Source organism: Entelurus aequoreus, linkage group LG09, assembly GCF_033978785.1.
Source record: "Entelurus aequoreus isolate RoL-2023_Sb linkage group LG09, RoL_Eaeq_v1.1, whole genome shotgun sequence".
NCBI classification, from domain to species: domain Eukaryota; kingdom Metazoa; phylum Chordata; class Actinopteri; order Syngnathiformes; family Syngnathidae; genus Entelurus; species Entelurus aequoreus.
The window spans coordinates 63,971,549-63,997,497 of NC_084739.1; the positions used below are offsets into that span (position 1 = coordinate 63,971,549).

Below are 25,949 nucleotides of genomic sequence, written 5' to 3' on the forward strand. Positions count from 1 at the left end.
ATAAACACCTACAATATGATATATTATCACTTTCATGCAGAATTTTGTTGCAAAAAAATCGGTATCTGACACACACTGTTCTGAAAACAAAAAGAAAGTAGGATTTACAATATTAACTATTAACAATAAAACACTGAATATTAACAACATATGAACGTCGCTCCTATTTTACGTGGGATTTACAATATTAACTATGAACAGAAAAACACTAAATATTAACATATGAACGTCACTCCTATTTTACGTGGGATTTACAATATTAACTATGAACAATAAAACACTGAATATTAACAACATATGAACGTCACTCCTATTTTACGTGGGATTTACAATATTAACTATGAACAATAAAACACTGAATATTAACAACATATGAACGTCGCTTCTCTTTTACGTGGGATTTACAATATTAACTATGAACAATAAAACACTGAATATTAACATATGAACGTCGCTTCTCTTTTACGTGGGATTTACAATATTAACTATGAACAATAAAACACTAAATATTAACAACATATGAAGGTCGCTCCTCTTTTAAGTGGGATTTACAATATTAACTATGAACAATAAAACACTGAATATTAACATATGAACGTCGCTTCTCTTTTACGTGGGATTTACAATATTAACTATGAACAATAAAACACTAAATATTAACAACATATGAACGTCACTCCTATTTTACGTGAGATTTACAATATTAACTATGAACAATAAAACACTGAATATTAACAACATATGAAGGTCGCTCCTCTTTTAAGTGGGATTTACAATATTAACTATGAACAATAAAACACTGAATATTAACATATGAACGTCGCTCCTCTTTTACGTGGGATTTACAATATTAGCTATGAACAATAAAACACTTAATATTAACAACATATGAACGTCGCTTCTCTTTTACGTGGGATTTACAATATTAACTATGAACAATAAAACACTAAATATTAACAACATATGAACGTCACTCCTATTTTACGTGAGATTTACAATATTAACTATGAACAATAAAACACTAAATATTAACAACATATGAACGTCACTCCTATTTTACGTGGGATTTACAATATTAACTATGAACAATAAAACACTGAATATTAACAACATATGAACGTCACTCCTATTTTACGTGGGATTTACAATATTAACTATGAACAATAAAACACTGAATATTAACAACATATGAACGTCACTCCTATTTTACGTGGGATTTACAATATTAACTATGAACAATAAAACACTGAATATTAACAACATATGAACGCGTCCCGGGCTGGCAGATTTCAACCATTGAAATACTTTCTATGGTTCAAGACTTACAGTCATTTAAAAACAGCACTGCACATCATAATGGCGGCTACAGTTTTGAAGCTAAATGTCTAAAAAAATTATGTCGGATTGAAAATCTTGATGGCTCGTGGGCCGTATTTTTGCCCAGGCCTGCTATAGTACATATAACAGGAGAGGTTAGACTAGCAAAAAAAAGTAACTTTATTTCCACAATACTCAGTATTTCAGATAGGACAAAAAAAACATACGAGAATTTAACAGCAAACACAATTTGTTTTAAAACATGCTTAAAAGTTTCGAGCTTTTGTTACATCTTCAAACCCACTGACAGTAAGTTAAAAAGTGGACAATTGATGACAACACACTTTACCTGAAGACGGGATGTGTTTGTTAAAAGCAAAAAATTTGCCAAAAACCGAATGAGCTGGCTCTTTAAATGAGCGGTGACATCACGGCGTGAGTAACAAGGTGCAACAAGGAACTTTGATGAGGTCGCCGTACCTCTTACTGCATCATCAAGGCAATCATCGCCACGGACCGCGTGGACGTGTAGGTGTCCTGACACGGTTCTTTTTCACGACTAAAACGGCCATGTTACCTTGATAAAGACGCGGATTTACTTGTCTTGTCCATATGCGGGTAAAATGAGGCGTGTGCTCAGGAGCCGCTTTCCTGGGGATCGCCATCTTTTTTCGCCAGGTGCTTCCTCAAGTGCCTGGCTAAACGTTGCCACCTGGCCAAAAAGCAATAAAAGGAGTAAAAAATGCCGCATTCAAGCGCTGACTCTCAACGTACCTCTCCTGTGTGGCGTTGTATTTATTCAACCTCGCCGCCTCTTCCTCCTTCTCCTCCATCCAGCGCCGCAGCAGATCCTCTTTGTCACGGCGGGCCTGCGACAGCGTTTCTTTAAGCCCCTTCCGCTCCCGGTAGAGGGCGGCCAGCTCCTTCGTCTGACACTCAATGGCGAACTCTTGTCGGTAGACGCTCGCCTTCAGGGCGTTACCCCCTTTGGCCAGAGTGAGGGCCTCTTGGCGGTGGCGGGACACACTGAAACGGTAGCATAACGTCTAGGGATGATGGTCGAAACCGGTTCTCCCGGTTGTTCGATAAGAAAAGAACCGTTCGATAAGAAAAGAACCGATTCCATGGACTCGAATCCCTTTTTGAGAACCGGTTCCCGTTATCGAGGCCACTGTAGTAAAGAAAAAGAGTTGGTTCTTTATTCGAATCCCTGGGAACGAACCCAGTCCCACAAGAAATGCCCTGTGGGACATCACAGGAAATGACGTAGCTCAGTCATTAGACTGAGCTACGTCATTTCCTGTGTTGTCACACAAGCAGCAAAAATAATGGACCGGAAAAATGGCCTCAAGGCATGGCTATTCACTTATAGTGATCACAGAGACAGGTTATTTTTGTGTTACTGTATATATTTGTTTTACTGAAAAATCCCACTTAATATGCATTGGGTAACAACAGTCAATATTTATTTATTTTATTTTTTTAGGTGGGTAACAGTCAATATTTATTTATTTATTTTATTTTTTTCTTATAAAATAAAAGTGAGCTTTTGTTAAACCAAATTTTGTGTTTTTTTCCATATACAACAACCTATATACGGGATTCGATAAGACAATCGATAAGGAATCGGTTCGATAAGAGGATTCGATAATGGGCTCGAACTCGATAATTTCTTATCAAACATCATCCCTAATGACGTCACATGGGGGCGGTATGGCTCGGTTGGTAGAGTGGCCGTGCCAGCAACGTGAGGGTTCCAGGTTCGAGCCCCCGCTTCCGCCATCCTAGTCACTGGCGTTTAGGCTTGCAAAATTCCGGGAATATTCAAACTTGGAAAATTTCCATGGGAATTAACGGGAATTAAAGGGAATAAACATTAAATGCAACATGCTAGATCTTGCAGCATGATTATTTACATGTTTTTTTTTTATTTATCTTTGCTATTTGAGCTTATTGGACCCTAATTAGAAAAAAAACTAAAATCATCTTTTGATATGATGTACTTAGTCCATAAGTACACAAACGTGTACTTCATGTTTAGTGACATGCTAATTCTTATTTTTACACTTTTTTCCCCCCAAATTCCATTGTATGTTATACTCTTCTGACACCACCAGATGGCAGTATAAGTGTCCACATAAGCGGCCATAAGACCCCAATTCAGTAGTGTACACAATTTTGGAAATAAGAGCTAAAAAGGTGCTGTCCACGCATGTGGCCACTAAGCCTTTAGAGCAAGGGTGTCCAAAATTTTTCCACTGAGGGCCGCACACTGAAAAATCAAAGCATTTTGATATTTTTCATTTTAAAAACCAATACAATATATGGATAACCACGATATCTTGATCCCGGGGACCCCAAAAAGTTTTGGTCAAAACATTTTTTTAAAATGTGTCCTTATATAGTATTATTATTATTATTATTATTATTATTCAAGGTTTAAATCTCTAGATCAACATTAGGTCTGTTTGTCAATATAACTTTTTTAAAGATTTAAGTTGTATGCCATTTTTGTTAAGGAAAACCGTGTTTTTTTAAATGGAAAAAAAACACAAAATATGCAATATTTTCCCCCAATAAAATTTTAAAGTGGAATATTTGAGATTATATAATAATTGGAGCCTTAAAAAGGTCAATAAGTCATAACAACATTGATTTTAATTAATATTTTTTTTGATCAATGACACTTAAAATAAATAAATAAATAAATCCAACATTTTCTTTTACTTTCACCACAATAGTCTCAAGATCAACTTCAGATCTATCCGTCAATTATACGTTTTATTGTTGTTTATGTTTTTTGTTTGTTCGTTTTAGGCCCTTCTTTAAAAAACTTTGTTTTTTAAATGGCAACCAAAAAATATGCAACATTTTCCCCCAAAATATCTCAAAGTGGAATATTTAATGTGAAGTAAATGCAGTCTTGAATAGGTCAATAATTCATAATGACATTGATTTTGATTCATTATTATTTTTTAAAGAAAGAAACTGCCTGCATGGCAGCTTTGTGTTATTAGAGTAAATAATGCAACATTTTCTTGTTACATTTCACCTGTTTACTCTTTTATAACACTTTTTATGTTTTACATTTTTTTTCATGGTATTTTTAGAATGTGCCGTGGGGCCGTTAAAAAATTACCTGCGGGCCGCAAATGGCCCCCGGGCCGCACTTTGGACACCCCTGCTTTAGAGGGTTGAAATGCAACCCTTCACTGTGCATTCCTCAATCACATGTGCAGTGCGTTCTTCCATCACATGCCCAGATAATTCCCAGCATGCTACACACTACAGGCCATACTAGTATTTGAGCCCAAGGACTGGTAAGTTTTGATTATATTACCGGGGTAAATATATTTAATATATGGTATTTAAGTGTAATAGAGGTGTAATTGCTTTGTTACTGTATGACTGTAGACTACTCCAGCAGACTTCCACTCAAGCTAGCTAGCTCTTCCTGTACTTGTTTAATGATTTCGGGGCCAATATCTCTAGGTAGCTAGGTTTATGTACCACCACCAGTCTCACAATAAACCGAAAATATTTCTCCGTTAGCCGTGATGCTAATTTTCTCTATGTTAAATCCCATTCATTTATGCTAACGACGTTAGCGATCCGAATTTACCTTTTTTTGTGATCTGTAAAGTTCAACTAGCAAATACCAAATCAAACCTCTGCCTTCTGTTCTGCTAGCCAATATGTTGTCATACAAGAATGTAGGTTATAGTTTGATTTAGCATGCTGATTGACTGTTCATTTATTCATCTAGCCCAGGGGTCGGCAACCCAAAATGTTGAAAGAGCCATATTGGACCAAAAATACAAAAACAAATCTGTCTGGAGCCGCAAATAATTAAAAGCCATATTACATACAGATAGTGTGTCATGAGATATAAATTGAATTAAGATGACTTTAAGGAAACTAAATGACCTCAAATATACCTACAAATGAGGCATAATGATGCAATATGTACATATATAGCTATTAGCTAGCCTAAATAGCATGTTAGCATCGATTAGCTTGCAGTCATGCAGTGACCAAATATGTCTGATTAGCACTCCACACAAGTCAATAACATCAACAAAACTCACCTTTGTGCATTCATGCACAACGTTAAAAGTTTGGTGGACAAAATGAGACAGAAAAAGAAGTGGCATTAAAACATGTCTTAGAAGGTCGGAGAAAGTTGTACATGTAAAGAAACTACGGTGAGTTCAAGGACCGCCGAAATTAGTAGGACAAAACGGCGCTCGCCAAATACTCGAATCAGTGAAGCATGTTTAATATAAACAGTGTGATTTATAACAATTAGGGAGGTTTGTGTCATGTTTGTCCTCCTACAGAAACCATATTAAAACAAAAAATATATTTTTTCCCCCTCATCTTTTTCCATTTTTCATACATTTTTGAAAACGCTCCAGAGAGCCACTAGGGCGGCGCTAAAGAGCCGCGGGTTGCCGACCCCTGATCTAGCCTATTTCTATTCATTTGTCCATCGGTCAAATATTTTTTAAAGACTACTCCAATTGTTTAGCTGACTATTTATATCTGTGTGTGGCATTGCATTGGTGTTTTACAAGCTTCTCATCTTATTCTACAGAATAATGTCCAACTTTGAATAATCAAAAAATGGTCAAAATTTTCCAAACTTCCCGAACCTAATTTACCGGAAACTTTCCACCCCTTTGCAACCCTACTTCCGTTGTGTCCTCGGGCAAGACACTTTACCCACCTGCTCCCAGTGCCACCCGCACTGGTTTAAATGTAACTTAGCTATTGGGTTTCACTGTGTAAAAGCGCTTTGAGTCACTAGAGAAAAAGCGCTATATAAATATAATTCACTTCACATCATGCAAAGAGAAACAAACACACAGTGGTACTTCAACTTACGAGTGTTTTTGGGCACGTTTTTGTGCTTTTGAGGTGCAAGCAAAAATGTGAGTTACAAGCCATTAGTTGGTGTAGTAAATGTCACAGCAGCTACGTGTACACATTTACCGTATTTTTCGGACTATAAGGCGCACTTAAAATCCTTTCATTTTCTCAAAATCGACAGTGCGCCTTATAACCCGGTGCGCCTAATGTACGGAATAATTGTGGTTGTGCTTACCGACCTCGAAGCTATTTTATTTGGTACACGGTGAATTTTTAAAGGCCTACTGAAATGAAATTGTTTTATTTAAACGGGGATAGCAGATCCGTTCTATGTGTCATACCTGATCATTTCGCGATATTGCCATATTTTTGCTGAAAGGATTTAGTAGAGAACATCGACGATAAAGTTCGCAACTTTTGGTCGCTGATAAAAAAAAGCCTTGCCTGTACCGGAAGTAGCGTGACGTCGCAGGTTGAAGGGCTCCTCACATTTCCCCATTGTTTACACCAGCAGCGAGAGCGATTCGGACCGAGAAAGCGACGATTACCCCATTAATTTGAGCGCGGATGAAAGATTCGTGGATGAGGAACGTGAGAGTGAAGGACTAGAGTGCAGTGCAGGACGTATCTTTTTTCGCTCTGACTGTAACTTAGGTAAAAGGGCTCATTGGATTCCACACTTTCTCCTTTTTCTATTGTGGATCGCGGATTTGTATTTTAAACCACCTCGGATACTATATGCTCTTGAAAATGAGAGTCGAGAACGCGAAATGGACATTCACAGTGACTTTTATCTCCACGACAATACATCGGTGAAGCACTTTAAATACGGAGCTAACGTGATAGCATCGTGCTTAAATGCAGATAGAAACAAAAGAAATAAGCCCCTGACTGGAAGGATAGACAGAAGATCAACAATACTACTATCAGGAGACACCGAACCTGTGCCGCCTGTCGAAGCCTAGCAATGCTGTTGCTAACGACGCCATTGAAGCTAACTTAGCTACGGGACCTCGTCAGAGCTATGATAAAAACATTAGCGCTCCACCTACGCCAGCCCTCATCTGCTCATCAACACCCGTGCTCACCTGCGTTCCAGCGATCGACGGCGCGACGAAGGACTTCACCCGATCATAGTTGCGGTCGGCGGCCAGCGTCGGATAGCGCGTCTGCTATCCAACTAAAATTCCTCCTGGTTGTGTTGCTGCAGCCCGCCGCTAATACACCGTTTCCCACCTACAGCTTTCTTCTTTGCAGTCTCCATTGTTCAATAAACAAATTGCAAAAGATTCACCAACACAGATGTCCAGAATACTGTGGAATTTTGCGATGAAAACAGAGCTGTTTGTATTGTGATACAATGTGTCCGAATACTTGCGTTTCAACCATTGACGCATACGTCAGCATACATAGACGTTTTCAACCGGAAGTTTAGCGGGAAATTTAAAATTGCACTTTATAAGTTAACCCGGCCGTATTGGCCTGTGTTGCAATGTTAAGATTTCATCATTGATATATAAACTATCAGACTGCATGGTAGGTAGTAGTGGCTTTCAGTAGGCCTTTAATGTCGGTCATTATGGTGGCACATTACGAGAGCCATGGGATTTTTTGGAGGCGGTACTTGGTGAAAATCGCTGTTCCATTGTATTGTTTTTATGCAATATTGTTATGTAAAAGTTATTTTCTTGTTAAAAGACAAGCTACATGTTGTGGTGGGATGCAAGCACCAATTGATTTCAATGAATGTCAATGGGAGATATTAATTAGTGTTTTGAGTTAAGAGCTCCATCACAGACCCAATCATGCTTGTAAGTTGAGGTATCAGTGTAGTGACACATAAACGCAGGCTCCCTGGCGGAGGTAATTACCGTGACTGCCAGTGCTGCAGCTCGGCGTCTTTCAAATGCAGGACGGTGGTCAGATCAGAGACAGTCTGAGACAACTGAAGAGACACCAAACAATGGACATGAAGACAATTAATACATTTTTCCCATTCAAAATGAATTGGCCATTTTTCTAAATTCCACCATTTCCACATTTTTCAACCGATTCAAACCATTCCACCTTCAACATATTTCACTCATCCTGGACATTCAAACTCCCATTTTTCCAAGTTCAAAAAAATTCCAGGAATTCCCATAAATCCCAGTTTTCCAAACCCTATTTTCACCGTTTTTTTCTGTCGACTACTCCTCCCACATGTTTCAACTCACTTCAACCGTTCTACCGTCAAAACACTCCTTTTAATCAGGATAAAAAACAAAGTTGTTTTTTGAACTGGAAAAATTCCCGGTTTTCCTGAAATTCCCGGAATTGCGTAATACCTTTTCGGAATTAAAAATGTTACTACTTCAACATTTCTCGACCGTTTTGAAAAACTCCAACACCAATTCATTCAGATCATTCATAATGTCTTACCATTTTTTTAAAAAAATCATTTTTTTCCAGGAATTCACAAATTTTCATGAAATTCCCATTGAAATGAACGGGACATTTTTCGCAGTTCCACAACTCCCACATTTTTCATCCAAATCAAACCGTTCCAACTTCAAAATAGTCAGCCTGTTCAAAATCGTGTGCTCCCTTTCAACAATGATTTAAAAAAAATAATTCCAGGATTTTCTAGAATTCCCAGTTTTTAGAACCATTTTCCCCATTCAAAATGAATTATCCATTTCTCAAACTTCCACCGATTCAAGCCATTCCACCTTCAACATATTCAACTCATCCTGGAAATTCAACCTACCATTTTTCCAAGTTCACAAAAATTCCAGGAATTCCCATAAATCCCAGTTTTCCAAACCCTATTTTCACCCTTTTTTCTGTCGACTACTCCTCCCACATTTTTCAACCCACTTCAACCGTTCCACTGTCAAAACACTCCTTTTAATCAGGACAAAAAACGAAGTTGTTTTTTGAACTGGAAAAATTCCCAAAATTCCAGGAATTCCGTAATGCCATTTCTGAATTAAAAATGTTACTACTTCAACATTTCTCGACCGTTTTGAAAAACACCAACTCATTCAACTTTTTTTTTTTTACCATTTTCAAAAATATTCCCTCTTTTCCAGGAATTCACAATTTTTTCATGAAATTCCCATTGAAATGAACGGGTCATTTTTCGCAGTTCCACAATTCCTACATTTTTCATCCAAATCAAACCGTTCCAACTTCAAACTGTTCAGCCCATTCGGGAATCGCGGGCTGTCCCTTGACAAATTCCAAAAATTCCCAGATTTCCCAGAATTCCAGGTTTTCTGGGACATTTTTCCCATTCAAAATGAATTGGCCATTTTTCTAAATTCCACCATGTCCACATTTTTCAACCGATTAAAACCATTCCACCTTCAACATATTCCACTCATCCTGGACGTTGAAGCTGTCATTTTTCCAAGTTAAAAAAAATTCCAGGAATTCCCATAAATCCCAGTTTTCCAAACCCTATTTTCACCCTTTTTTCTGTCGACTACTCCTCCCACATTTTTCAACCCACTTCAACCGTTCCACTGTCAAAACACTCCTTTTAATCAGGACAAAAAACGAAGTTGTTTTTTGAACTGGAAAAATTCCCAAAATTCCAGGAATTCCGTAATGCCATTTCTGAATTAAAAATGTTACTACTTCAACATTTCTCGACCGTTTTGAAAAACTCCAACACCAACTCATTCAACTTTTTTTTTTTACCATTTTCAAAAAAATTCCCTCTTTTCCAGGAATTCACAATTTTTTCATGAAATTCCCATTGAAATGAACGGGTCATTTTTCGCAGTTCCACAATTCCTACATTTTTCATCCAAATCAAACCGTTCCAACTTCAAACTGTTCAGCCCATCCGGGAATCGCGGGCTGTCCCTTGACAAATTCCAAAAATTCCCAGATTTCCCAGAATTCCAGGTTTTCTGGGACATTTTTCCCATTCAAAATGAATTGGCCATTTTTCTAAATTCCACCATGTCCACATTTTTCAACCGATTCAAACCATTCCACCTTCAACATATTCCACTCATCCTGGACGTTGAAGCTGTCATTTTTCCAAGTTAAAAAAAATTCCAGGAATTCCCATAAATCCCAGTTTTCCAAACCCTATTTTCACCCTTTTTTCTGTCGACTACTCCTCCTACATTTTTCAACTCACTTCAACCGTTCCACCATCAAAACACTCCTTTTAATCAGGATAAAAAACTAAGTTGTTTTTTGAACTGGAAAAAATTCCCAAAATTCCAGGAATTCCGTAATACCATTTCTGAATTAAAAATGTTACTACTTCATCATTTCTCGATCGTTTCGAAAAACTCCAACACCAACTCATTCAGAACATTCAAATTTGTTTTACCATTTTCAAAAAATTCCCTCTTCCAGGAATTCACAAATGTTTCATGAAATTCCCATTGAAATGAACGGGTCATTTTTCGCAGTTCCACAATTCCTACATTTTTCATCCAAATCAAACCGTTCCAACTTCTAACTGTTCAGCCCATTTGGGAATCGCGGGCTGTCCCTTGACAAATTCCAAAAATTCCCAGATTTCCCAGAATTCCAGGTTTCCCAGGACATTTATCCCACTCAAAATTAATTGGCCATTTTACAAAATTCCACCATTTCCACATTTTTCAACCGATTCAAACCATTCCACCTTCAAAATATTTCACTCATCCTGGATGTTGAAACTGTCATTTTTCCAAGTTAAAAAAAATTCCAGGAATTCCCATAAATCCCAGTTTTCCAAACCCTATTTTCACCCTTTTTTCTGTCGACTACTCCTCCCACATTTTTCAACCCACTTCAACCGTTCCGCCGTCAAAACACTCCGTTTAATCAGGACAAAAAACTTGTTGTTTTTTTAACTGGAACAATTCCCGAAATTCCAGGAATTCCGTAATGCCCTTTCTGAATTAAAAATGTTACTACTTCATCATTTCTCGATCATTTTGAAAACCACTAACACCAACTCATTCAGTACATTCAACATTCTTTACCATTTTCAACAAAATTCCCTCTTTTCCAGGAATTCACATATATTTCATGAAATTCCCATTGAAATGAACGGGTCATTTTTCGCAGTTCCATAATTCCTACATTTTTCATCCAAATCAAACCGTTCCAACTTCAAACTGTTCAGCCCATTCGGGAATCGCGGGCTGGCCCTTGACAAATTCCAAAAATTCCCAGATTTCCCAGAATTCCAGGTTTTCCGGAACATTTTTCCCATTCAAAATGAATTGGCCATTTTTCTAAATTCCACCATGTCCACATTTTTGAACCGATTCAAACCATTCCACCTTCAACATATTCCACTCATCCTGGACATTCAAACTGTCATTTTTCCAAGTTAAAAAAAATTCCAGGAATTCCCATAATTCCCAGTTTTTTCAAAACACTTTTTTCACCGTTTGTCGATTACTCCTCCCACATTTTTTAACCGTTCCACTGTCAAAACACTTCTTTTAATCAAGACAAAAAACAAAGTTGTTTTTTGAACTGGAGAAATTCCTAGTTTTCCCGAAATTCCAGGAATTCCGTGATACTTTTTCTGAATTAAAAATGTTACTACTTTAACATTTCTCGATTGTTTTGAAAAACTCCAACACCAACCATTCAGAACATATACAATTTTTACCATTTTCAAAAAAATTTCGGTTTTTCCAGGAATTCACAAATTTTTCATGAAATTCCCATTGAAATGAACGGGACATTTTTCGCAGTTCCACAACTCCTACATTTTTCATCCAAATCAAACCGTTCCAACTTCAAAATTTTTAGCTTGTTCAAAATTGTGCGCTCCCTTTCAACAATGATAAAAAAAAAATTCCAGAATTTCCTAGAATTCCCAGTTTTTAGAACCATTTTCCCCCTTCAAAATGAATTATCCATTTCTCAAACTTCCACAATTTCCACATTTTTTCAACCGATTCAAGCCATTCCACCTTCAACACATTCAACTCATCCTTGAAATTCAAGCTACCATTTTTCCAAGTTCAAAAAAATTCCAGGAATTCCCATAATTCCCAGTTTTCCAAACCCTACTTTCACCGTTTTTTTCTGTCGACTACTCCTCCCACATTTTTCAACCCACTTCAACCGTTCTACCGTCAAAACACTCCTCTTAATCAGGACAAAAAACAAAGTTGTTTTTTGAACTGGAAAAATTCCCGGTTTTCCTGAAATTCCCGGAATTCCGTAATACCTTTTCTGAATTAAAAATGTTACTACTTCAACATATCCCGACCGTTTTGAAAAACTCCAACATCAATTCATTCAGATCATTCAAAATGTCTTACCATTTTAAAAAACAATACTTTTTTTCCAGGAATTCACCAATTTTCATGAAATTCCCATTGAAATGAACGGGACATTTTTTGCAGTTCCACAACTCCTACATTTTTCATCCAAATCAAACCGTTCCAACTTCAAAATAGTCAGCCTGTTCAAAATCGTGTGCTCCCTTTCAACAATGATTTTAAAAAAATAATTCCAGGATTTCCTAGAATTCCCAGTTTTTAGAACCATTTTCCCCATTCAAAATGAATTATCCATTTCTCAAACTTCCACCGATTCAAGCCATTCCACCTTCAACACGTCCACCTCATCCTGGAAATTCAAGCTACCATTTTTCAGAGTTCAAAAAAATTCCAGGAATTCCCATAAATCCCAGTTTTCCAAACCCTATTTTCACCCTTTTTTCTGTCGACTACTCCTCCCACATTTTTCAACCCACTTCAACCGTTCCACCGTCAAAACACTCCTTTTAATCAGGACAAAAAACAAAGTTGTTTTTTGAAATGGAAAAATTTCCCGAAATTCCAGGAATTCCGTAATACCATTTCTGAATTAAAAATGTTACTACTTCAACAATTCTCGATTGTTTTGAAAAACTCCAACACCAACTCATTCAGAACATTCAAATTTGTTTTACCATTTTCAAAAAAATTCCCTCTTTTCCAGGAATTCACAAATTTTTCATGAAATTCCCATTGAAATGAACGAGACATTTTTTGCAGTTCCACAACTCCTACATTTTTCATCCAAATCAAACCGTTCCAACTTCAAAATAGTCAGCCTGTTCAAAATCGTGTGCTCTCTTTCAACAATGATTTTAAAAAAAATCCAGGATTTCATAGAATTCCCAGTTTTTAGAACCATTTTCCCCATTCAAAATGAATTATCCATTTCTCAAAAATCCAAAATTCCCACATTTTTCAACCGATTCAAGCCATTCCACCTTTAACACATTCAACTCATCCTTGAAATTCAAGCTACCATTTTTCCAAGTTCAAAAAAATTCCAGGAATTCCCATAATTCCCAGTTTTCCAAACCCTATTTTCACCGTTTTTTTTCTTTCTGTCGACTACTCCTCCCACATTTTTCAACCCACTTCAACTGTTCTACCGTCAAAACACTCCTCTTAATCAGGACAAAAAACAAAGTTGTTTTTTGAACTGGAAAAATTCCCGGTTTTCCCGAAATCCCAGGAATTCCGTAATACCTTTTCTGAATTAAAAATGTTACTACTTCAACATTTCTCGACCGTTTTGAAAAACTCCAACACCAATTCATTCAGATCATTCATAATGTCTTACCATTTTTTTTAAATATCATTTTTTTCAAGGAATTCACAAATTTTCATGAAATTCCCATTGAAATGAACGGGACATTTTTCGCAGTTCCACAACTCCTACATTTTTCATCCAAATCAAACCGTTCCAACTTCAAAATAGTCAGCCTGTTCAAAATCGTGTGCTCCCTTCCAACAATGATTAAAAAAAAATTCCAGGATTTCCTAGAATTCCCAGTTTTTAGAACCATTTTCCCCATTCAAAATGAATTATCCATTTCTCAAACTTCCACCGATTCAAGCCATTCCACCTCCAACACATTCACCTCATCCTGGAAATTCAAGCTACCATATTTCCAAGTTCAAAAAAATTCCAGGAATTCCCATAAATCCCAGTTTTCCAAACCCTATTTTCACCCTTTTTTCTGTCGACTACTCCTCCCACATTTTTCAACACACTTCAACCGTTCCACCGTCAAAACACTCCTTTTAATCAGGACAAAAAACAAAGTTGTTTTTTGAACTGGAAAAACTCCCCGAAATTCCAGGAATTCCATGATACCTTTTCTGAATGAAAAATGTTACTACTTCAACATTTCCCGATCGTTTTGAAAAACTCCAACACCAACCAGTGTTTCATCCTGGAAATTCAAGCTACAATTTTTCCACGTTCAACAAATCTCAAGCAATTCTTGTTATTTCTAACCTTCAGCATTGGAGCATTCCTTCAGGAATTGCCTCACCTCGTTGTCTAATACTTTTTCTACTTTGTTGAAAATGGGCCAACTCACTTTTTCAGCCAGATGTTCACTCTCCCTGAGCTGTAGTTGAAGTAATCTCACATTGACTCCACCTTCTGAGCTGTAATGCAAATATTGTATTTGTCAAATATAAACAAATAGTGGGAAAAAATGACCAAAAAAATAAAAATAATTTCTAACCTGTTTGACTGGACATCTTTCAAAATCTGCAGACGAATTTCAAGTCGTTCTTCCAAATGAGACACTGCAACATTAAAATAATGAATATATTACCATTATAATATGCAAATGTATATCATTCTCACAGCTGGTAAAGACTCCTTCATATGGATGCTTCTCTCTCTGATCTCTGAGTAGCAATTGAGCACGCACTTGACTCTTCCAGCTCCCCATTTTAGTTCAGGCAAAAATAAAAATAACCTTTTCTCGGTCACAAACTCGATTGTGTTCCTGCGGTGGTCGAACAACAGTTGATTGTTAAAAAGCTGGCATCAGCTGATGAATTCCTGCCCTGCCCTCATAGCAGGCACGTTGGTGTCATGGCTCCTCCCCCCACAATAAAACATTTTTATTAATTATTTAAAACAATATATAATATCGCGTACAATTCAGATATAAAATGATGTTCATTTGTATTTTGTTTCTCAAAACCAATAGTTGTGTGACAAAAGAAACCGGAAGTTAATATCTACTTCCGGTTTTACGTTGATATGTCCAGTTAGGTTAGGTTGGCTAGATTTTCAACATAAAACGTCACCGGTCAAGTTTGCACAGTAAATCCGTTAGTTAATTAATAATCAAATTTAATTAGGATGATGATAAAGTTATTAATAAATGTAACATAAATAATTATACAATATGGAATATAATTGAAGTTATCAATCAAGCAAAACGTTTGTATGTCAATATAGTACTAATAGGTTATTTAATTTCCCCGTGTTTGTTTGATAAATATATTCCCTGTGAAATAAAGATAAACATTTAATGAATATCCTACTAGTGGCCCTGTAAAGAGACCATTTCTAGGAAATGGATATATCCGAGGAGAGTCCAACTTTGAAGCAATGGATGGAAATCCCAATGGACATATATAAAATAGAGAAGATAACTGCTTTTATTAGTTATAAATTGGATACATTTACTTCATACTGGGAAAACATAAGCCTGATTTTAATTCATCGAATTAGTGATTGTACTGTTAAAAAAAAAAAGGATTAATCCCTATATGTCTATATATATTTTTATTGTATTTTATTTGAAAGAATTATTTATTATCTATTTATATTATTTTATTTTCGATTATTATTATTAATAATGTTGTCTTTCTTTAATTGATCTATCTGTAAATATTATTATTATTTTGTTTTCCTAAAAACAAAAAATATTTTGAAATTTAGGTCAGACAAGTTGACAACAGATATATGATGTATGTAAATATGATGTAATGGATAGGAATGCCAATAAGAATTAAATGGAAATACAAAAGAACCAAAAGGGAGTGGTTTATTTTTCCACATTTAACAAAAGCTGATGTCATTCTGTTCGTTCTCGAAGCACGTTAAATGTTCTCAACTTTTCTAGAAGGAATCCCCGGCTGGTAGGTACTTCCGGGTTGCGGTCTCGCGTTTAACACTATTACTAATATTTAATTTGATAACAAATTGATCTACTTCATGCAGTTTTCATGTTTTGTTATATTTTGTGTTCTTACTTTATCATAAACATAAAATAATTTTGGTAAAAGACTTTTAAAACATTGTCACGTGGTCAAACCCGGAAGCTGATATCATTCAGTTCTTTCTAGAAGCACGTTGAAAATAAATGCTTTTTTCTTGTTTGTTTGTTTGTTTTCTATTGAACAACAAACATACATTTATAATTCACGAACAGTCAAGGAACTTTCAACAAAAAGGAAATAAAACAAAAGAAAATACAGATAGAGTATTAATAAAAAATAAAAATAAAAAAAAAGGACAAAAAGGGCTACCTAAATCACTTTAAATGTATTTATATCAAATTAAGGGCTTTTGTACTCTTAATCATTCTCCAAGATTTAAACGTTGAAAATAAATGTTCTCGATTTTTCTAGATGGAATCCCCGGCTGATAAGAGTTTCCGGGTTGCGGTCTCGCGTTTAACACTCTTACTAATATTTAATTTGATAGGAAATGTATCTACTTCATGCAGTTTTCGTGTTTTGTTATATTGTGTGTTCTTACTTTATCCTAAACACAAAATAATTTTGGTAAAATACTTTTAAAAAATGTCACACGGTCAAACCCGGAAGCTGATGTCATTCAGTTCTTTCTAAAAGCACGTTGAAATAAATGTTTTTTTTTTAATTTTTTAAAGTTTTTTATTGAACAACAAACATTTATAATTCACTCAACAGTCAAGGCACTTTCAACAACAAGGAAAGAAAACAAAAGCAAATACAGATAGAGTATTAAATATTAATAAATAATACAAAAATAAATAAATAAATAAAAGACAAAAATGGCTACCTAAATCACTTTAAATGTTTTTAACAAAGATATACATTTAAGGGCTTTTGTACTCTTAATAATTCTCCAAGATTTGAACGTTGAAAATAAACGTTCTCAACTTTTCTAGAAGGAATCCCCGGCTGGTAGGTACTTCCGGGTTGCGGTCTCGCGTTTAACACTATTACTAATATTTAATTTGATATGAAATTGATTTACTTCATGTGGTGTTCATGCTTTGTTACATTTCGTGTTTTTACTTTATCATAAACACAAAATAATTTTGGTAAAAATTGTCACGTTGTCCAAAAACCGGAAGTTGTTGTGTGTCGCTGTCGTTAGTGACGGCTTGCTGTTGGGGGGGAGGAGAAGTCGAAGTTCTTATTTCGGGACTTCACTTGACTAAAGGTTACAGAATAAGACACGGAGGATGACTCGTTTTTGTATATTTATGTGACATTTTACCACACGGGGGTTTCCTGTCTGCAGTTGTCGAGAAGCTAGCTAGCTAGCTAAACTCACGTCAACAACTCATGTAGTCCACGGACTACCCACGCCGGGGAAAGCTTGCCGAGGTCTAATTGTGTTTCTGTGCCACTATGAGTGACTCAGCTGGGAACAAGTATCCTGGAATCACGACAGATAATGCCCAGGAAAAAAACACCATCTCTGTGATAGACGACAGCAAGCAGGTGAGTAGAAGGTTCTGGGTCTTTGTATGTTGGAAGTCATTCGCAATGCTAAACAATTTGTGTTGTTGTTGTTGTGAAGGACTCAGCCATGTGTTCCAGCAGCGGGGAAATCAAGAGCAGTGCTGTTGTCAAATACTGTGCGGCCCCACCTCCGAGCACGTATGCCCTCTTGCAGGAGAAGACCGACCTGAAGCTACCACCTGCCAACTGGCTGAGAGAGAACTCCCAGCTGGGCAGTGCTGGCACCACCGTGTTAGGCTCCAGCAGCAAGAGCAAGCCCTTTTCAAGGTTCTATGATATATCCATCCATCTATCTTCTTCCGCTTATCCGAGGTCGGGACGCGGGGGCAGCAGCCTAAGCTCCTTGTCCAGCTCCTCCCGGGGGGATCCAGAGGCTTTCCCAGGCCAGCCGAGAGACATAGTCTTCCCGACGTGTCCTGGGTCTTCCCCGTGGCCTCCTACCGGTCGGACGTGCCCTAAACACCTCCCTAGGGAGGCGTACGGGTGGCATCCTGACCAGATGCCCGAACCACCTCATCTGGCTCCTCTCCATGTGGAGGAGCAGCGGCTTTAGTTTGAGCTCCTCCTGGATGGCATAACTTCTCACCCTATCTCTAAGGGAGAGCCCTGCCACCTGGCGGAGGAAACTCATTCCGGCCGCTTGTACTTGTGATAATAATAGTAATGGATTCGATTTTATATAGCACTTTTCTATTATTAAATACCGTATTTTTCGGACTATAAGTCGCTCCGGAGTATACGTCGCACCGGCCGAAAATGCACAATAAAGAAGGAAAAAAACATATATACGTCACACTGGAGTATAAGTCGCATTTTTTGGTGAATCGTATTTGATAAAAGCCAACACCAAGAATAGACATTTGAAAGGCAATTTAAAATAAATAAAGAATAGTGAACAACAGGCTGAATAAGTGTACGTTATATGAGGCATAAATAACCAACTGAGAACGTGCCTGGTATGTTAACGTAACATATTATGGTAAGAGTCATTCAAATAACTATAACATATAGAACATGCTATACGTTTACCAAACAATCTGTCACTCCCGATCGCTAAATCCCATGAAATCTTCTTCCTCTGTGTTGCCTCTGGTATGCGCCCCGCTAGCGTCCTTTCTTTCTGCTGCTCGATTGCTGTTCTCTGCAGCATATTTCACTACGTCCTGCTTGTAATCTGCAGTATATGATGTCCTTTTCGGTGCCATTTTAGTTCAGTTCTTCTCAGTTTCTATAAGTTACCGCCAATGTTGATGTGATCCATTTTAATAGCTTCGGCAGTAGCGTATAGCATATAGCAGTTAGCATATCCTTACCCACAATGCACTTCTGCCATGACCCGTCCCCGCCAAATTCTTATTGGTTAGCGTGTGAGTGACGATTGCTGACGTGTGTGTGACGATTGCGGACATTTTCTTCGTCGCTCACGCGAATGAGCTAAATAATATTATTTGATATTTTACGGTAATGTGTTAATAATTTCACACATAAGTCGCTCCGGAGTGTACGTCGCACCCACGGCCAAACTATGAAAAAAACGTCGACTTATAGTCCGAAAAATACGGTACTCAAAGCGCTCACAGAGAAGTGCGAACCCATCATTCATTCACACCTGGTGGTGGTGAGCTACATTTGTAGCCACAGCTGCTCTGGAGTAGACTGACGGAAGCGAGGCTACCTGTCATTCATTCAACATTCAGTCACCAGTGTGAGCGGCACCGGGGGCAAGGGTGAAGTGTCCTGCCCAAGGACACAACGGCAGCGATTTGGAGCGAACCTGCAACCCTCAGGTTTCTGGCATGGCCGCTCTACCCACTAGGCCATGATCTTGTCCTTTTGGTCATAACCCAAAGCTCATGACCATAGGTGAGGATGGGAACGTAGATCGACCGGTAAATTGAGAGCTTTGCCTTCCGGCTCAGCTCCTTCTTCACCACAACGGATCGATACGGCGTCCGCATTATTGAAGACGCCGCACCGAATCCGCCTGTCGATCTCATGATCCACTCTTCCCTCACTCGTGAACAAGACTTCGAGGTACTTGAACTCCTCCACTTGGGGAAGGGTCTTCTCTCCAACCCGAAAATGGCACTCCACCCGTTTTGAGGCATGTTTAAAAAAATAATACACTTTGTGACTTCAATAATAAATATGGCAGTGCCATGTTGGCATTTTTTTCCACAAGTTGAGTTGATTTATTTTGGAAAACCTTGTTACATTGTTTAATGCATCCAGCGGGGCATCACAACAAAATAAGGCATAATAATGTGTTAATTCCACGACTGTATATATCGGTATCGGTTGATATCGGAATCGGTAATTAAGAGTTGGACAATATCGGATATCGGAAAAAAAGCCATTATCGGACATCTCTATTAATAACCTTGTCAACTCAGCAGGGGTGTATGGTTTGCCAAATTCTTACCCTTTTGTGTGCAAATAAATCCATACAGCCATGATTGGACTGGATTTGAAACAATTGGTCATCCTCTTATTGTTTTATTTGCGGAAATTTAGCACGTTAGGGGCCACAATGTAATGTTTAATTTTGTAACAGGCATTAATATAGTGTTGATTTAGTTTTTTGTTGGGTCAAAGGTATCACTAGTCACACTTATTCTGTATTTTTTGCAGTTTCGGGATGGCGTATGATTTTATTGACTGCATCGGGGATGACGTCGATGTCGTATCAGACTCTGAGGTTGGTGAAACCGTTACAGACCAGACACGGATGTGTTGCGGCGATACTGACTTGTCCTCTGATCCATTCAGAACATCAAGAAGCTCTTGAAAATCCCCTACAGCAAGTCCCACGTCAGCATGGCCGTGCATCGCGTGGGTCGCACCCTTCTTTTGGACGAGTTGGACATTCAAGAGCTCTTCATGAGATCCTCTCAGGTACCACAGTTGCCTAGTCCCGCTTTACAAACGACAGGAACCACGGTGGAAGTATAATGAGCTGTGTGTGTGTGTTGTAGACCGGGGATTGGACGTGGTTAAAAGACTTTTACCAGCGGCTGATGGATAAGAAGTGGCAGAGGAAAAAGAAGAGCAAAGAGCATTGGTATCAAAAAGCAATCCTCTCCAAGTTCCTCTACTACAGTATTAATGGCGACTGTGCCGCCGAGCCTGTAGAGGACAACTTGAACGATGGTGACTGCGAGGCGCAGGAGTTCAGCTCTTCGTGGCCCACCGCCTTCACCAGCTCCAACACGGATGAAGAGTCTGCTGCTTGTAAACAGGTAGCTTATTTAGCGTTATCCCCAGATTGATTACTTTTGAGTGACATTTCCCTCCAAATGTTGTAGGAAAGTGTGCCCATGGACAGCAAATACGCTCTGGGCCAGGTGACGGCGGTGCCACAAGAGCAGAACCTGCTGGCACTCTTTAACGAGGGCGAGAACAGTCAGGTGAGTCCATTAAGTCATGCTTTGACTAAGCACTAGGGGTGTAACGGCACACAAAAATTTCGGTTCGGTACGTACCTCGGTTTAGAGGTCATGGTTCGCTTCATTTTCGGTACAGTAAGAAAACAACAAAATATAAATTTGTTGGTTATTTATTTACCAAATTTGTAAACAATGGCTTTATCCTTTTAACATTGGGAACACTATAATAATTCTGCCCACGTTAATCAACATTAAACTGCCTCAAGTTGTTGCTCAGATTAAATAAAATGACAAAACTTTTCTTTTACATATAAAAAGTGCAACATTAAACAGTTTCAAGTCAACTCATCATGCTTAATTTATTACAGCATTTGGGAAGCCTGTAGTTGATTTTTATTATGTAAATGTTATATTTTTATCAACATGTGATAGCAGGGACCCTGCCATTCAAAACTAGGCTGGTGCATTACTAATGATTAATGTAACTATAGCTGAAAAAATGGTACAATAGCAATAGGAGAGAATATTCATCCCTGAACACCATGGAGTTCATGTAGGCTTAATGATCTAGTTACATTATTATATCAACTATCAGAGACAGAAACTCTTCATTTAACATAATGTCCTTTTTTGCTGCTTCAACACAGCTCAATCAACACAGAAAAAGGTAAAGTGAAATAACAGACAGACAGGGCTTTGCTGTCCGTAACACACGCACACACACACGCAACGCAAAATGAGCTAACGTTACACGAAAAGCGAATTAGCCTTCACCTCAAGCCAGGACTGCGAGCGAGCTGAGCTACTTTTATATTTCTAAAAGGTCAACGGGCTCATAGTGATGTAACTAGTAGTTGACTGGGAGGTGTTTATTATAATTTGGGGAGAGTTCGCTGCCTGATGCTTACCTGCTAAACGCTAAGCACTGACTACATGCCCTCTGAATACGCACTGCTGATTGGCTGTTACCGCTCTGAATACGCACTGCTGATTGGCTGTTACCGCTCTATTTGTAACCAATCAGATGGTTGTGTGGGTGGGACAATGCTGGGTGCTGTGTAGAGTACTGACAGAAACAGAGGCAGAAGGAAGAGGAGGCGGCTACTTAATATTGTTCGTGTGGAAACTCGTTCAGTACACCTCCGAACCGAACCGAAACCCCCGTACCGTAACGGTTCAATACAAATACACGTACCGTTACACCCCTACTAAGCACATGTAATAATTAGAGATGCCGATAAATGCCTTAAAATGTAATATCGTAAATTATCGGTTTAAAAAAGTAAAATGTATGACTTTTTAAAACGCCGCTGTACGGAGTAGTACACGGACGTAGGGAGAAGTACAGAGCGCCAATAAACCTTAAAGGCCTTGTGTAGTTATATTTATATGGTAATTATTATTCTGTGACTGTAAGTTGTTTGCTTGTTTTCTTATTGATGCTTTTATTTTTTTCCGTATTGTGTAGTTATAATTATATGCTTTTACTTGTAATTGTATTGAGTTTGTGGACCCCAGGAAGTTGTGGCAACCAGCTAATGGGGATCCTTAATAAAAATCAAATCAAATCACTGCCTTTGCGTGCCGGCCCAATCGCATAATATCTACGGCTTTTCACACACACAAGTGAATGCAACGCATACTTGGTCAACAGCCATACAGGTCACACTGAGGGTGGCCGTATAAACAACTTTAACACTGTTACAAATATGCGCCACACTGTGAACCCACACCAAAGGATAATGACAAACACATTTCGGGAGAACAGCCGCACCGTAACACAACATAAACACAACAGAACAAATACCCAGAATCCCTTGCAGTACTAACTCTTCTGGGACGCTACAATATAATTGAGTGGGCGAGTAAAGAAAGAGCTAGAGGGAGGGAGTGCACTGCGCAGTAGAGTGATGAATGGGTCCGGTTGTGTGCTGCAAAACTATAAATAAAGCAACTGAATTGTCAGGAATCTGCAGCCTCGAATTCTGACCGGAAAGCAGAGCTTAGCCGACCCAGTAAAGTGAAGTGTGTTACCCCAGACGAAAACATCGTCCCTGAACTTGCGCTCCTCGACTACGGTCTGCACCGGAGCAGAACAATAGGATAGGTGTAACAACTACATTATTACTCCTTGTGCAGATCTGAATGCTTAGTATTTAAATGTTTACCTAAGTTTGAAGCAAAGGTGGTAATATCAATCGCCACATTTGGCGAGGCGTGTTTTAAAGCAACACTTGGAAGTTCTATTTTTAACTTTTATTACCAATCTCATGATAACAGACGACACAATTCCAACAGGTTTTACCTCCCGTGCAAACAGAACCCCTTGCAGCACTAACTCTTCCGGGACGCTACAATATACACCCCCGCTACCCCCTACCAGCCCCCCACCTCAAACCCGCCCCACCCACCTCAACCTCCTCATGCTCTCCCAAATTCCAAGCTGCTGTTTTGAAAATAATGCACTTTTTGACTTCAATAATAAATATGGCAGTGCCATGTTGGCATTTTTTTTCCATAACTTGAGTTGATTTATTTTGGAAAACCTTGTTACATTGTTTAATGCATCCAGCGGGGCATCACAACAAAATTAGGCATAACAATGTGTTAATTCCACAACTATATATCGGTATCGGTTGATATCTGAATCGGTAATTAAGAGTTGGACAATATCGGATATCGGCAAAAAAGCCATCATCGGACATCTCTAGTACCGTAATTTCCGGACTATAAGCCGCTACTTTTTCCCCTCGTTTTGGTCCCTGCGGCTTATACAAGGGTGCGGCTTATTTACGGCCTGTTCTTCTCCGACACCGACGAAGAGGATTTCGGTGGTTTTAGTACGCAGGAGGAAGACGATGAGACAATGATTAAAGACTGACTTTTCATATACCGGTAGGCTGGTTATTTTGATAACGTACAGGCGAGCACTTTGTATTACTTTGCACCGTTGTATTATTTGTACTCTGCACGAATGCTGTTCGCCATGTCAAAGATGTGAAAGTTTGATTGAATGATTGAAAGATTTATTGTTAATAAATGGGACGCTTTGCGTTCTCAAACAGTCATCTCTGTCCCGACAATCCCCTCCGTGGTAGCAGGAACCCCTATATACTACGGTAATTACACATCAAAACCCTGCGGCTTATAGTCGGGTGCGGCTTATATATGGAGCAATCTGTATTTTCCCCTAAATTTAGCTGGTGCGGCTTATAGTCAGGTGCGGCTTATAGTCCGGAAATTACGGTAATAATGATATTAATATTCTTTACAGGGTTTGAGGAACGACTTTGTGCGAAACATCATGTGGACCTTTGAAGACATCCACATGTTGGTCGGCTCCAACATGCCTATTTTCGGAGGGGGGCGCTACCCGGCCGTCAGCCTCAAACTCAGGTGGGAACTGTCAATACAGTGGAACTTGCCGAAGTCGACCAACTCATCAAGTCTCGGTCCACATATTCTTATTACTAAAAAAGTACCATCTTAAGTCGACGGGGGCTTAAAGTTTGAGATCCAAAGTTAAATTAAAGCTGCAAGCAGCATTGGTCGGGTCCGCCTTCTGGCAGGTGCTAGTCCTAGGTGTCCAATACTTTAGTCCAGTGGTAGTCCTGAGTGAGACCTACATAGAGGTTTTTGTTTCGTGTCTCTACGATATTGGTACTGGGAGTTAGAGGAAGTTGTGTCTGAGTTCACATTGTCATTATAGGCTATTGTGTGTATTGAGGCCAAAGAAGGTCTAATCGCAGTTTCGTTGTCATTTTTGGCACCGTAGCAGCATCAGTGCTGCGGGTCTTTGAAGGCTCGCAAAATCAAAACGGTAGCACTTAATCATTATCCGTATAGAACTTTTAATCAGAAGGGTTCAATCTCTCTCCTGTAGCAGTTTGAAGCCGAAACGACAAACGCGCTCAGAGGAGATAATGTTTGATGTTTGGTGACCGTTTGGTACAAAAATGTTGTTTTGAAATGGAGATAACAAACTTCCTGTTGATTTTTGCTGAAGGGTGTCAATGTATGAAATGTAGGTCTAAATGAGACCTACATAGAGGTATTTTTTTCATGTCTCTACGACGTTCCTACCGGAAGTTACAAGCAGTTTTGTCAGAGTTTTCCTCTGAGGAGCAGTTTTTTGTCTTTTTTTTCCAAAAATTATGTAGAGCACAATTTTGAGTTTTGGGATTCGGTTTTTTTTTTAGATCACAGTTCCCACCAGTCCCGATGTGTGTGAGAAGTTTGGTGAGTTTTGAAGTATTTTAAGGGGGTCAAATTAGAGGGCAAAAATCAAAAATGAGTGTTTTTAGTCATTTTTTGTCTTGAAGGGGAAATTGCTAACTTCCTGTTGGTTTTCGCCCGAAGAAGTGAAATTATGAATTGTAGGTCTAACTGAGACCTACATACAGGTTTTGGTTTCATGTCTCTACGACCTTCCTAGTGGGAGTTATAGGCAGTTTTCTACCTAGGGGGCGCTAGAGAGCAAGTGTATTTTTTTGGGTTTGGTTTTTTGACTAAAGTCTGCTGGCACACTTTTTGGATGTGTGTAAAAAATTTGGTGAGTTTTGAAGCATGTTAAGGGGGGCGTAGTAGTGCGCAAAGCTGCGGAAGAAGAAACAAAGAATAATAATAATAATAATAATAAAACCTTACAAATACAATAGGTTCCTTTGTAACCAGTACAAAGGACTCCCTGAGGGAGTCCTTTGTACAGGGTACAGGGCGGACCCTAATAATAATAAAACCTTACAAATACAATAGGTTCCTTTGTAACCAGTACAAAGGACTCCCTGAGGGAGTCCTTTGTACAGGGTACAGGGCGGACCCTAAATATACAGTAAATGAAAAATCTGTGTGTTTATGTCAG

At 38.5% G+C, this 25,949-nt stretch overlaps 2 protein-coding genes across 3 annotated transcripts in view; one reads left to right on the plus strand and one right to left on the minus strand.

Annotated features, from left to right (window-relative positions):
- Window positions 1-85: 85 nt before the first annotated feature.
- LOC133657621 (autophagy-related protein 16-like) lies at window positions 86-15,181 on the minus strand. The gene is made up of 6 exons (XM_062059175.1): window positions 14,812-15,181; window positions 14,687-14,750; window positions 14,537-14,606; window positions 8,061-8,134; window positions 2,092-2,343; window positions 86-2,029 (listed from the first exon to the last, which is right to left on the minus strand). Exons 1-6 carry the CDS (start codon window positions 14,897-14,899, stop codon window positions 1,954-1,956), a joined length of 624 nt encoding a protein of 207 aa, XP_061915159.1. The 5' UTR covers window positions 14,900-15,181; the 3' UTR covers window positions 86-1,953.
- A 2,109-nt stretch (window positions 15,182-17,290) lies between these two features.
- Window positions 17,291-25,949, plus strand: part of LOC133657623 (erythroid differentiation-related factor 1-like) — a 32,456-nt gene continuing 23,797 nt past the window's right edge. For both annotated transcript variants that reach the window (XM_062059179.1, XM_062059180.1), the window contains exons 1-7: window positions 17,291-17,681; window positions 17,761-17,969; window positions 20,334-20,400; window positions 20,472-20,597; window positions 20,678-20,941; window positions 21,008-21,109; window positions 24,363-24,484. In XM_062059179.1, coding sequence (XP_061915163.1) covers window positions 17,589-17,681; window positions 17,761-17,969; window positions 20,334-20,400; window positions 20,472-20,597; window positions 20,678-20,941; window positions 21,008-21,109; window positions 24,363-24,484 — 983 coding nt within the window. In that variant the 5' untranslated portion in view covers window positions 17,291-17,588. The remainder of the gene's footprint in view (window positions 17,682-17,760; window positions 17,970-20,333; window positions 20,401-20,471; window positions 20,598-20,677; window positions 20,942-21,007; window positions 21,110-24,362; window positions 24,485-25,949) is intronic.

What these genes read in the sequence shown, in the direction of transcription:
- LOC133657621 (XM_062059175.1), bottom strand. Translation starts at nt 14,899, where the DNA reads ATGGGGAGCTGGAAGAGTCAAGTGCGTGCTCAATTGCTACTCAGAGAT. An exon ending in TGAAGGAGTCTTTACCAGCT is followed by an intron (nt 14,751 to 14,811) that starts GTGAGAATGATA and finishes TTAATGTTGCAG; the next exon opens with TGTCTCATTTGGAAGAACGA. An exon ending in CTGCAGCACTGGCAGTCACG is followed by an intron (nt 2,344 to 8,060) that starts GTAATTACCTCC and finishes CTACCGTTTCAG; the next exon opens with TGTGTCCCGCCACCGCCAAG.